General features: G+C 43.3%; 1 protein-coding gene across 1 annotated transcript in view; it reads left to right on the forward strand.

Moving 5' to 3' along the window:
* STMN2 (stathmin 2) overlaps positions 1-2584 on the forward strand; it is a 31232-nt gene extending 28648 nt beyond the window's left edge. Inside the window, exon 5 of the mRNA XM_083623476.1 lies at positions 1018-2584. Within this exon, the coding sequence (XP_083479602.1) occupies positions 1018-1077 (60 nt within the window). The 3' untranslated portion in view covers positions 1078-2584. The remainder of the gene's footprint in view (positions 1-1017) is intronic.
* Positions 2585-14607: the final 12023 nt, after the last annotated feature.

Below are 14607 nucleotides of genomic sequence, written 5' to 3' on the forward strand. Positions count from 1 at the left end.
AAAACTAAACCAAGATGCCTTGTGTCTCAATGCAGCCTAGAGGGCACCAAGTTGGGAAAGGCTGGCCAGGTGGCTAAAGGCGAAGAGAGAAACAGCCAAAGAAAGCTGTGCAGACATGGGGGAAATTCCCTCTGCTTTCCCCAGAAGGTGTAGGAAAGGGACCAAAGGCAGCAGACATGCTTTCAGCTTATTTCCTGCCTCAGTCTAAAGGTGATGTCCCAAAGATGTCATAACTTTCTTTCAGAAGGATTCAGAGATAAGCGTGCAAAGATGGCATGTGGTGTGGAAGCACAATCATGTCTGCTTACCTCCTACCCTCTCAGGTGTGCCTAGCCTGACTCTAATGCAGGGCACCCAGCTCCCACCAGGCAGCATGACCAATAATGAGGATGGGAGTCCAACAACCTCTGAAGGTGGCATCAGTATGGAGAAGGCTGCTCTAGACCAACTACCTGTCCACACACTGGGCATCATATTTGGTAGTGTCTATACCCACTTAAGTACCATTTATGTTGACCCATGTTAATGACTCCAGAAATTCCATGTGGAAGTTCATTGAACCTGGAATTTCTGGGACCACATGTGACTCTGCTCCCTATCAAGCACAGCTGCTTCACACTTAAAGGGTGGCACAAACCCTCTTTCTGTCTCCATTCTCCAGTTCCCTCTAATCCAAAGAGGAATGGAAAGGACCATTAGTTATCCTAGCCAAGGAGCATGGGTTATATTCTGCCTCAGAGGTGGGGAACCAGTGGGCCTCCAGACTACAATTCCACATCATCTCTGATCATTGCCAATGTTGGCTGTGGTTGATGGAAAGTGGATTTGAACAACATCTGAAGGACTACCACAGGTTCCCTGCCTGTTCTACCTAGTTTTAAATGCTTCTAATATCCTTGCTTACTTTGCAGTACATGAAACCAAATAACGCTTGTCTTCTAAAATTCTTTCTGGAGAAGGAAGGTGGGGGTTAAATGTTTCCTGTTTTTATTTTTATTTTTATTTTCTTCCTCCTAGGAGAGGCATGCTGCAGAGGTCCGCAGAAACAAGGAGCTCCAGGTGGAACTGTCTGGCTGAGCCCAGCAGTGGAGAGGGTGGGATAAGTCCCCACCCCTCCTCCAACTCCCCTGCCTATATTATTACAGATCATGAGATATTAGTATGGGAAATGTATGACACGGTTTAAAAAAAGAAGAAGAAGAATCAAGAACTCAATAGAAAACAAAACAAAAAAAATAAAACAATGCAGTTTTTGCAGAATGATTTGCTTGATGTTTAAAAATAAAACTTGGATCTTATTTTGTAAATACTTACATTTTTGTTAAAAAATACAAGTATTGCATTATGCAAGTTATTTCATAATCTTTACATGTCCTGTAACAGGCTTTTGATGTTGTCTATTTCCATTTGGTTGAATTTGTTAGATCTGTTCCTATGAAGTTCCCTGCAGCAACCTCCATGCATTCCAAGTGAACATCTAAGTCAGTGGAAGGTCTATGGTGCTAGAGTCTAGCCATTGCTTAATTACCTAGAAAGGTTTGCGATCAATACACTTCCTTAAAACAATAAGCAAATTACAGGCATTGGGACTTGACAGAGCAGTCCTGAAACACCCCCCTAAATCATTAAGCAGTCATGTTTTAATTACAGCCTCAGTGCTCCACTAAACAACAACAACAAAATTGCAGTGCACCATACATCTCTTGTTACATCTCTACACAGAAGTCAGACCCCATCAAATTCAATGGGACTTAACACCCATTGGAGAAGGTAAGAAAAGGCTGCAGGCATAAACACACTTACAAAGGAGTAAGCGCCACTGAACACAGTGAGACTTACTTCTGAGTAAACATGCACAGCATTGTGCTGCAAATTAGTATTCACAGGAACAATTTCTTCTGGCTTTTGAAGAAAAATGCTTCTGTTTTTCAAAGGCAAGTGTCATTGACAAGGAGGCAAGCAGAAGCAAGTTTTGACTTTTTAAAAAGTAGGCATTACGTGCAGCTGAGAATGACCAATCATATATCTGGCCAAAAGAAGCTTATGGGTTTTGGGGAAGCTGGATTTAAAAATAACTCAAAATCTGCCTCTTCACCAATGAAGAAATTATTTAACTTGAGTCGAGAAGCTTTTAAGTGTAGATGCTGTGACCTGTTCTATTTATCTTAGGCCACAGTCCTGCCCACCATTGCTAAAATCAGTGGGGCAACCAGGTGCACTTTTGTGGGAAGGATTCAAGCCTTAATCTAATCTGTTTCATTACGGTACGAGACGCTCTGTAGGACATTTTTCATCCAGACTCAACAAGCTTAATCCTGCTGACTTCTCCTCTCCTGCCTAGTTTTAAAAAGATACCAAGAATGACAAGGGCTGAAGCAGCAGGAGTGACTAGGAGCCAGGATGCTTGAGCCAGTTGTGGCATCGCTCACCTGCTTTCCCCATAGAGCTGCCAGTTTGAAGTTGTCCCTCTCCCTCCTGGGAATTGCTGCCTGCATAGTCTACTCTTCATTTGTGCTATTTTTCCTGTATGTCATTGTGAGCAAGCTGTGATTAATAAAGAATTGGGGTTCTGTGAACTGAAAAAGGACTGGTCTGTTGACTCGCTCATTCCCTTCTCCCAGCGTGAAAAGTGTCGGTCCATATAAGCTAAGAGGGAAAATACCTGTTTCATTTGTCCGTTTGTTTCACTTCATATCCCCAAGCATTTTGACTTGCCTTTGTTCATTGATTGTGATTGTTTCTGTGCGGCATTTTCCAACCAACGGGCATTTCACATCCAAATGACACTGGGCATCGGACCACCCAAATTTCAGATTGGATAAAGAGTCCCCGTTTTATAGGCAACGAAAGTACTGGTGGAGGAAGGCGGGTGCAGGGGGGTGCGATGCACACCAGGTGTCAGCTGTGAGGGCGGGTGACATCGCCGCGCCACCCACCCACCCCAGCTTGCACGGGCGGTGGCCCCAGACACTCGCTGCATGAGCGGCAGGCTACTAGGGACGATGCTGCGGCAGGTGGCTAGCGACGCCCCTCGCAACACTCACCACGCAGGTGGCAGGCAGCTAAGGATGCTCACTGTGCAGGTGGCTAGCCCCGCCCTCTCTCCGGGGACCGGGGCAGGTAGCTCCACCCCTGGATGAAAGAAGATATACCACCTTATCACCTTTCCATTTCATTAATGAAAGCACCTGCTGCATTTCTTCGGCTTACAATGTGGGTGACCATTGGCATGATTTTGAAGACATTCTGGCACTCTCCAATGGGAGGGGCACCTATGGGTGCATATGCACCTGCAGAGTCCTTCCCTTGGACTCACAGTTCCCCCTCCCTCCCTCCCTCCCGAAATAAGGCTCAAAATGAACATTCTCTTATAATCTGAGGTTGTGGTTGCTTGCAGCTCACAATAGCTTCTCCAGTTCACAAATGTGCCCAAAAAGGTTGGTGGCCCCTTCTCCAGGGCATCGCACTACATGTATGTGTGAATGAATGAATTTTCCTTTGGCAGATCCCCATTCATTTTTAACGTAACAATGAACAAACAAAGGGAGGGGGCGTCCTTCATACGGATATTTATTCATTTAAAATTGAGCATGCAGCCCTAGTCAAAACCAAGAGGTTCCTATAAGAGAACCAGTGGAAGTTTCTGAATCACTTCTACAGCACCACCAGACTAATGCTTCCATTTAATCGTCTTATATTTGAAGTAGCGGCGTATATAGTTCAGTGGTAGGCCACATAACTTTGCATGCAGAAAATTCTGTGAAGTGCTGGGAAAGACTCGTTTGAAGACCTGGAAACTACCAGTCACAATCTGAGCTAGATGGTCCAGTGGTATGACTTAGGACAAGGCAGCTTCCTGTGTTCCTATATTTTCAGTCAGTACTTTGTTAGCTGTTTTTGGATCACATCTAGTGTAACGAAGCAATGCACACATACCTGTCAATTACCTGGAAAAAGTGGGACATCCTGCCCCACCCCACTCCAAACCCGCCCCCCATGCCATTTGGGGCACCTTACTCTCATGTGATTTCGGGCCAAGGTCTTGCCCCGAAAAGTGCTTTTTCCAGGTCCACAATCTCACATGGGTCGCATGATTCACACGGGATTTCAGACTCAGAATCATAGAATCATAGAATCATAGAATCATAGAGTTGGAAGAGACCACAAGGGCCATCGAGTCCAACCCCCTGCCAAGCAGGAAACACCATCAGAGCACTCCTGACATATGGTTGTCAAGCCTCTGCTTAAAGACCTCCAAAGAAGGAGACTCCACCACACTCCTTGGCAGCAAATTCCACTGTCGAACAGCTCTTACTGTCAGGAAGTTCTTCCTAATGTTTAGGTGGAATCTTCTTTCTTGTAGTTTGGAACCATTGCTCCGTGTCCGCTTCTCTGGAGCAGCAGAAAACAACCTTTCTCCCTCCTCTATGTGACATCCTTTTATATATTTGAACATGGCTATCATATCACCCCTTAACCTCCTCTTCTCCAGGCTAATCATGCCCAGCTCCCTTAGCCCTTCCTCATAAGGCATCGTTTCCAGGCCTTTGACCATTTTGGTTGCCCTCCTCTGGACACGTTCCAGTTTGTCAGTGTCCTTCTTGAACTGTGGTGCCCAGAACTGGACACAGTACTCCAGGTGAGGTCTGACCAGAGCAGAATACAGTGGCACTATTACTTCCCTTGATCTAGATGCTATACTCCTATTGATGCAGCCCAGAATTGCATTGGCTTTTTTAGCTGCCGTGTCACACTGTTGGCTCATGTCAAGTTTGTGGTCAACCAAGACTCCTAGATCCTTTTCACATGTACTGCTCTCAAGCCAGGTGTCACCCATCTTGTATTTGTGCCTCTCATTTTTTTTGCCCAAGTGCAATACTTTACATTTCTCCCTGTTAAAATTCATCTTGTTTGTTTTGGCCCAGTTCTCTAATCTGTCAAGGTCGTTTTGAAGTGTGATCCTGTCCTCTGGGGTGTTAGCCACCCCTCCCAGTTTGGTGTCATCTGCAAATTTGATCAGGATGCCCTTGAGTCCATCATCCAAGTCGTTGATAAAGATGTTGAATAAGATGGTGTCCCGGATTTGGGCCGTGTCATATTAGAGAGTATGTACATGTACACATGCACACAAGAGGTGAGAGGGAGAGCTGAATGAGGGGAAACCATATATTGAACTCTAGCCTCCGATCTAGCTATAGCTGGAAGCAAATATTCAGACAACAATTGGGGGCTGTGAATATTCCCACTGGCATCAAAAGATGCATCTGTCTGGGTCAACAGCAGAGAGCAGGGGCAGCCAGGTACACTTGCCCCAGGCCTCAGAGGGCTAAGCTGGCAACAGGGAACAGCTGCTTTTTTGTTGGAGTTTTATAATTGTATTCTAACATGACTCCCAACTCAGACCCCAGACAAGCTCTGCATGGGCCTGGTCAACAGAGGTTAGATAAGCATCATGATAACAGATCAGAAGCACATTTCCACAGGCAACACCACACAGCACTGTGCCATACTTTCAGAATCTAGTCTCAGGCTGAGTTCTCAGAAATCCTATGCCTGGATTGTGCCTCTTCAAAACTGGAAAGGGATCTTGCATGAGCGAATGTTCCTCCATCCAAAACCAAAAACCCAGACTTAGAAAATTAGCAGGTCACAAAAGACTCCAGCCACCACCCTTCCAAGATGGCGAATTTGCAACTCAGTAACCTCATCACATGATCAAAGGTTACATTCAACTCAGAGCAGAAAACAATCATTAACCCATTTAGGAGCTTAGAGTTCCATAGTATGCCACTGTGGGGAAAAACCATGTTAATCCGAGCAATAAGACATAGGCATTTTCCATTTCTGTGTGAATTAAACAATTATGCTTAACATTATGCACATTCAAGTCATGCACAACCACGCATACACGTGGCGCTGGAAACCTGGAAGCAGGGGAGAGACCTGAAGAGCAACAACAAAGCCCCGCTGTGCCTCCGGCATGTGAGGAGACTCTTCCTAGAGGCCAAAGGGGACGTCTCCTTTGGGCTCCGGGTACAGGCTCCCCATGAGCTGAAGGCACTCCCCACTTAAGTGCATTTCACTTATGTGAGCAGGGGGCCAGAACATAACTCCCAAGTAAGTGAAGAGTCACCTGTATTTCAGAAATGCAAACAAAGAAACACAGGAGCACCTAAAAGGACATAGAACAGCAGGATATACTGTTTTCTCCACACATCACAGTTCCACATACAGAGTGGGAGGGAGGGAAGAGTGGGCACTGGAACAAATACCACAAAAAAATTCTCTGTGAAGGCTAAGAGAGAAACAGTGAGAGCTGCAGTGTTTTTAGTGGCCTGGCCTCTCTTCGTTACCTCATCTGTTGGCAACTGTTAAATCCTTTTTTGCAAGATATAATATCAGACGCATATATGATGCAGATTTCCCAGAGATAAGTCGCAACTGTGGACCTCTCTTCTTCTACATCAATTTATCCCTGAGCATCTTCCAGAAAACCTGTAAGAGGCAATTCAGACATCCAAAACAATCAATCAACCAACAAACAAACAAACAAACCAACAAACACTTATATTTGCAGATCATAAGTCCTATTAATGCTGTAGTCTTTTCTTAAAACACACACCCACACACACCAGGACCTCATCTGATTTCACATTACATTTCTGAGGAACGTGTAAAATCCTAGTTTATCACCAGAGGGCAATATAGGATCATTAAATATGAAGAAATTGTTTTTTAAGGAAAATCAGGCAGAGGGAGCTGTGAATTGGCCAAAGCTGCGTCATTCTTGGGGTGAAGTTGTCCTTTAATGGTGATGAAGGATTATCAATTTTGCAGTCTGCTCATAGGAGTGTATGTGCTCTGCTTGCATATTTGTAAACAAAGCAAATATTATTTTAAAAAATGCATGCACACATACAAAACACATTCTTTCCCTCAAATAATCCTCGGCACTGTAGTTTGCACCTCACAGAATTACAATTCCCAGCTGCCCTTAACAAATTCATTGCGGCGAAGCAGGGTGGGTATGTGTTTTGAATGTGCTCTAAAGGCACCATGTGTATGTCGCCCTAGTCTCCACAGCTCTCTTATTCAATGGAAACTAAGCCTTGTAAATGCTGTTTTGGAAGTTCCTAGCTCTTAAAAAGGAAGGATGCATAACAATAACATAAGCAGCAGCCCCAAAGTGCGTTCAAGAAGCCCTGAGCTTCTCATTCTCAGTCTATATATATATCTGAGGTGAGTCTTTTTCTGGTAAACAGTAATAACAATACACTACAAGCACTGAACATTCCCTATGTGAATTATTTCAAGGTCGGAATAGTCCATCTATATATCTATGAATGGCCAAGTTAGAAAGCATTTGCACTTTTGGCCAAAATGTTGCTCTATGCTACACAGGACTAGAACCTTTCTAAATAATAGCCCCATTCAGGCATTTGACAGGAACGCACGGAGGGAGATATAGGACTGCACACACTAGCCTCACCTTCAGCTTCGCCATCCCTTCATCCTTAGACCTTCATACATCGAGTGGGAAAGTCTGAAGGGAGCATTTCAATAGGTCCAACCAATTTGTCTTTAGAATCCTCAGTCACATGGAGGATTCTGAGTGTATTCAGCAGAACACACGAATAGTCTGATGAAAGGCGTAAAATGAAGCTAGATCACCTAGCCTGTGCTTTCAGAACAAGAATGTCGCCATGCATCCAAAAGTAAATTACATACAGATCAACGTTGATCTGTTGAATGTTACCCACACAGACTGATCTGCTCCGCCCGTCTCCCTACCAACATGTTCAAAAGCAGGCGTGCCAATATACCCTGCAATTGAATCACAGCAATTGCTCATGTACGTAGTTGCACAGAAAGCTCTAGCAGCACTCGAATAAACCTGCCACTCATAGTCCTCTGCAGAGACCAGAACCACAATAAGACACAGCACTCCGGTTCATTGAACTTTATGTGCCCTGTTGTGTTCAGCGCACGCTTGCCGACCTACCTAGCGGCAGCGTGCTGGGACTGTGCATCATCCTGTCAAACACCACTCTGGAGAACGTCTCCTTTAGGTGGCAAGAGCACCAAGGGAGCTGGAACTGGGAGGAGCTACTGCAAGTCAAGTGACAGATCAGCTCGCATTCACGTCTGATGTGAATCATCTTAACAAAGTCAACCGGACGGCTGTTTGCAAGAGCTGCTTCCCTGTTTAGATTTGTTGTCAAGCCGAGTTACATCTCAGATATGGGCTGGGCCCATCCACTGGAAGGAGAAGACATCTGTTCTGTACAGCTGCTCCTGCAATGCTTCTTCCCTACAAATACACACACCCATTTTGCCATATGTTGTCAGACCCATCTCAATAATATGCTGGCTCCTCAACATGCAAGGTCTTGTTGGAGCTTTAAGAAACATGCCGTTAGAAATGCCTTTTCTTCTGAGCTTCAGATAATTGTGTTCTCGCATGCAAAAACACTCATAAGTACACCAGCTTGTTTTGCTTCCATCACATATCTCTAGCTAATTCTTAATAATTATAGACACCTTGCTATTATCTTGCTGTAATAATTTATCACCGTCTATATCGATCTTCCTTTGCACTGTTATTTGTTTTGCCAGAAGTGCATTTCATCCCTTCTTCCCCACCACCAGCACTGTTTTTTATATCTGTTTGTTCATTTTCTATTCATTGCTGCTGCTCTTTTCTCATATTCGAAAGGCTCTGAAAGAAGAAAAGGAATGGAAGAAAAAGCCAGTCATTTTAGCACTTGCTTTAATAAGCTACTTTCCCACTTGTTCTAACAACTAGTTATGAAAAGAAAACACAGATTTCTCAAGCCTAATAATAATAATAATAATAATAATAATAATAATAATAATATAGTTCCTAAACCTATGACTAGTGAACATAATTACCATGTCTAGGCCCTTTCTGCAGTGATCCTCAGTTCATCTGCGTTATAGGTGCTTCGACAGACAATGCCCTTGCTTCTGCTCTGAAACAGAGTCCTGGAGCTGTGATCCTCTTTGTCAAGATGTAAATAGATGCTAGGAGAGGATATATTTATTAACCTTCCTCATGTTTGTGAGTTCTGCAGAGTGCCATCTCTTTGCAGCTTAAAAAGAAGCTTAGCTTTTCTGTTTAAAACCAATGCTTTAAGGCAGACTGGTATTCTCCTGGTAAAAAAGCTAAAGGGACCCCTGACATTTAAGTCCAGTCGCGAACGATTGTGGGGTTGTGGCGCTCATCTCGCTTTACAGGCCAAGGGAGCCGGCGTTTGTCCGCAGACAGTTTTTCCGGGTCATGTGGCCAGCATGACTAAGCCGCTTCTGGCAAAGCCAGAGCAGCACACAGAAACACTGTTTACCTTTCCACCAGAGCGGTACCTATTTATCTACTTGTACTACGTGCTTTCGAACTGCTAGGTTGGCAGGAGCTAGGACAGAGCAACGGGAGCTCACCCCATCATATGGATTAGAACTGCCAACCTTCCAATCAGCAAGCCCAAGCAGCACAATGGTTTAAACTACAGCGCCACCCGCATCCAATTCTCCTGGTATTTCCCCCTTAAAATAAGAATTAGACAAACAGTCTTGTAAAAGGTTAAAAAAAAAACTTTTCTCACTCAGAATACTTGTTGAAGAGTAACAGATAGAGCAGCTTTGTTCAGACAGGCTTAAAATGGTAATTCAGTTACAAAGACATACTTAAGTCTAGCTTAAATGTAGTCTGAGCATGCAGCTCAGACTTTGCAGAGAGAGAAAGGGCGGAGCTACATATAGGATATATGTAGAGAGAGAGAGGGCGGAGCTACATATAGGATATATGTAGAGAGAGAGAGGGCGGAGCTACATATTTTCTCTTACTTGCCTGGGAACATACTCTTACTCTTTCCATCCCTTTCATCACCAAGCCAACAATGTGAGAACCATACTGGTTTCAGACAATTTATCACCCAGCCCCAGTTGTAAGGCACCTTAAGCATTGCTTTAACTTTGGAAAGGAGGCATACCAATGAAATGATGGATAGATGGATTGATTGATTGATTGATTGATTGATTGCTAAAGGGGAGAGGGGCTTGATAGAGCTTTCCAGTGAGGGAATTTGCCAAGCAAAGATGCTCTTCTTTAACCAGGCCGATGCACATCCAATGTCCTCTTAAAATGTGGGGGGGGGGTATTGCGTTGTTTTTGTTTTCATTTTGATTATGTATTTTGTGTTTTTATATTGTGATCTTATTCTGCGAACTGCCCTGAGACCTGCAGTATTACAAAATAATAATAATAATAATGGTAATAATAATAATAATAATAATAATAATAATAATAATAATAATAATAATTCCACAGCTGTGGGGCTACTAATGCAAAGTTTCCATCAGTTTGATCTTCACTAGTTAGTAATGGACCAGAGACCAAGGCTTCTGATGGTGATCTTTGGGCTCCAGTAGGTTCATATGAGCTATTCACACTTCATGACAGATGAGTGCCTCAAGAGGCTTGGCTCCCAGTAAGTGACGCCAAAAGGTCGGGTTCTAGCTATCATGAGGAGACAGCAAGATGAGGGGACAGAAGCCATAGCCAGTGGTGGAGCTAGGAGACCCATTCCTCATGTGCTGTAAAAATGCAGCTACAACCTGAGAATCCCCACTGCTGCTGCCGCTGCAGCCTTGCCTTGGGAGCACAACTTCAGGCCCGCATAACCAATGAAACTATTGCACCAATAAGGATTACCTATTGTACAAGGCTAGTGTTTGTGATACTAGTCAAGGCCCATGACCTGTTTAGTGGTGGTAAAACAGTATTTGTTCATAGGCACTCGAAAGAGCAATCAGCCTTTCAGAAGGGGATTTTTTTCTTTGAGACACTTGTGCGACAAGAGGGGCTTAATGGCAGAGAGGGGATAGAGAGAGAGAGAAAGGGAGAGAGAGAGAGAAGAAAAGCAAAGGCAGGTGTTCATTTTCTGGGGGTACTCAGGGGTGCACGGTGCCGGCACCCTTTTTTTCTAGAAGAAAAGCACTGGTGGTGTACAAAATATGGAACTTTTGCTCTGTGTTTCCATTTATCCTTCCATATTATAGTCAGTGTTAAGAATCCAAGTTGATCAACCTCAACACTGAAGCAGATCAGCTCACTGGGAATATCGCATGTAATAAGGCAACAGATGTAGTAAGGCAACACTTTGCTTTAAGTTTAACTGCTCATACATCATGAAAGCATGTGAGACTTTTAAAAACCACACCGCTGCTAAAAACCTGTTCAAGTCACACACAAGAAACCGTACAGAAGCCAATCGTTCTTGTGAAATGGAATATTGATGTTTTGTGTCACTTTCAAGCGTGGGTGGGAGAGAATCCTGCTTTACCAAACAAAAGAGCTGCAGAAGCATTTAAGGATTTCTCAGGAAGAAAGAAAAAAGAAAAGTTGAACTGTGCAAACCTTGATTACACTGACATTTGTTTGCCAAGGTTGGATCTTTTTGTTGTTTGTTTGTTTCTGTTTTAAACGGACAGGGAATATATTTTATTATTGGGAAATGAGCTTAGCATTCTGCATAGGGTTTTCCAGGAGTCAATTCATGCAACCAAAGTGGTCTGGCTAGCCTGCGAATTGAGTAGACCTGACTTGAGCTCAAGAGGTAGTGAGGTGCTTGTGTGATTGCATTGCCATAGACATTCCTTTGCAATCCAAGCCATGTATATACCGCATTGGCCAGAGCGAGGTCAAAAGTCTGTGGAGCAGTTGCACAGCAAATGTGGATTGAGTTGCAAACGGGGCCTGTGGTGAAACAATTATCTTTTGAGCGTGTCAGGCAAGCAGTGACTTTGAACCACTGCTAAAACACATTACAAACAATATGACAGTGTTGTACTTCCCCTTTCATTCATTGGAAATTCCAGTATCAAGGACCAGACAAAGAGGCTTGGAGGACCACATTTACCCCCCTGGCCTTACACACACACACACACACACACACACACACACACAAGTGCATGAATGGGGCTCTTAAGTCTTCTTCTCATTTTAATGTTAAACAAGTATGGATTTGTGCCTTGATGATGGCCAATATGCTTCAGAGTTTTGCTTCTCGCAATTAATGTTCAAACTTTTTTTTAAGAGTCCAAGGTATTTACAATGATGTATTTTGCAATGCTTATGTTCCTAAAATGTGCATAACGTTATGTGATCATTATGATCAACTGAAGCACGTTTATAAAAGTATCCAAGAAATTTGAGCTTCCTCCTCCTAGTCCTTAAATCAGCCTTGGACAAGGTGAAGCTCTTCTGATGTTTTGGACATCAGCCCCACCCAAAATGTCATCCAAAACATCTGGAGGGAGCACAGAGATGAGATAGAAGCACTTCCAGTTTAAAAGTTTTGTTTCTCTTGTATAGGATAATAGCAGTTTTCTCTCTTTCTCTCCCTCTCAATAAAATACTATCTCCTTGCTATAATAATCCATCTGTTTCATGGAGTGCTGTGCTGACTACATACACTTCCCTCCAGAAAGGAAGCCCCTTTTCAATAAGGACCATTCAGTACTAGTACAGGATTTCCCCTTGTTGTTTATAGCTTCCTTTAAAAAAAACGATGCAATAATGCTCAAATAAAATTCAAAGGGGGAAACTACAGACAGCGAGGCATCGATATGATGCAAGGGACATTGTTCAGCTTAATGGATGTGTTCCTTGCAAAGCAATACAGAGAACTGCTATTTTTAACATGTCATCATAATGCTGGGTACATTGGGGTGCCATATGTCCGGAATTTCCTGGACATAGCCAGAATACTGCAGTTGGAAGTGCCTGAGCGGAAATCGCTAAAATGTCAGGGGAAATCTAGACATATGGCAACCCCTGTCAGCAGTGTCATTTTTGGTGATTTTCCTTAAAAATAGCTCAAAAACTTTGCCAAGAAAAGCTCAACAGCTTTTGTGTCCAGATTACATTCCCTTTCTATCGCACTTGTGTGTGTACAGTACTGTAAACTATAGACATTACAAAGTGCATCTATACACCCAGCATTCAGGTTCGTTAAATGTGGCCTTCATCAACTGGTGAGAATGGGAATGATTATGAATGGCACCCTCCTCATCTTGAAAGAGACTCAAGTTGGAATGAGCTGTGAGGGCCCTCGGACTGGAATGCCCAGTTAGGACTTTCCAGTAGAGGGTATTTATGCTCCATCCATCCACCCTTCTTCCTCTTTGTCTTCACAGAGCAACCTCCCACCCTCTTTTAAAGTGCGAGCTTGAGCTGAGTAGGAATTTTGGAGCAAACCGCTGATTGGCACCTAGGACTCCTGTATTTTGCCTGTTTAATACCGTAGGGCTGCAGTTGGCTTGGTTGTTCTGGCCTGTTTTGCATTCTGTGCTGGCTAGTGAAGGAGGTTGTGATAACAGCTGACTGCTACCCTGAGGCAGTTTTGGATAGAGGACACTCAGAAGTTACCACCCAAAGCACATGGCTTTGGGGGTCGTGTCCCTTCTGGGCCAGGGATGCAAGCCTGGAGCATGTTTACAACTCATACCCCCAGGGTTCATCTAGTAAGGAGGAAAGTTTATATCCAATTCCTTGGCTGGGGAGTTACAAAATGTGTGTATAAACATGCCCGGGGGGGGGGGGGAATTGCCCCACAGCTCCTGAGCGAACTTCAACTTCAAATGGTTATTTTGTAGATCTTCTAATTTTATTTATTTTGCCATAATGTAACCTTTCGTCCAACATTTTCTGGGTGTAAGAGCAATAAAGCTTAAATAGGGATTCAGTTTATAATGGGGGAAGTGTCATAGTTTATGAGCTTTTGTTTCCCACAATAATGTTGTCATTATCTACAGATGCGGAGACTATCTTATCAGGAAGTCTGCTCTGCAAGATGAAATCAGGTCTTTTCATGGCAGCACCTAACCCTTTGATACTCTCCCCACACCACCACCCATTGCATCCCTGACCTGTTGAAGACCTTCATTTTCCAACAAGCAAAAAAAAAAAAAGGTTTGTTTTTATCTCATTCTGTGTATGTATGTGTACTGGATCTGAATTTGTTTTTATATGTGAAATTATTGTAAGTATTTTCATTGTTATTTTTATTATTAAATTGCTTTGAATTGTTTTGGGAATCAATTCAGGCATAGAATGAAATGAATATGTCTTATGTTAAAGAGGGCATTCCTACTTGTTCAAACAATGCAGAGTTGTGTAGCCTCTTAAAAGACTTACCAATTTATTACAGTCCATTCTGTTATGGACTAGATTCTAATTCCTGAGATGGAAAGTTTTCCTGAGTTTTGAAGTAGATAAAACACATGGATGTAGAGAGAGTCATGTTAGCTGTGAGGTGCAAGGAAAGTGAAATACAAGAAATACAGTGATAATTGAATGTATGTAAAGTAGACTATTCCCAAAGCACAAAACTTTCCCTTCATTATTATGATACAGAAGCACTGGGTCTGTCTTCTTCAACCTCTATATCTTTTGGAATCTCCCATCATCTCCAACCATCTGCCATGGTGCCTGTGGCTAATAAAAGCTAGTAGCCAAGTATCTAGAAGGCACTACGTTGGGAAAAGCCAACCTACAAAGATCGTTGCAGGCAGGTAAGCAAGACA

Source organism: Podarcis filfolensis (assembly GCF_964270895.1).
Source record: "Podarcis filfolensis genome assembly, chromosome: 7".
In the NCBI taxonomy this organism is placed as follows: domain Eukaryota; kingdom Metazoa; phylum Chordata; class Lepidosauria; order Squamata; family Lacertidae; genus Podarcis; species Podarcis filfolensis.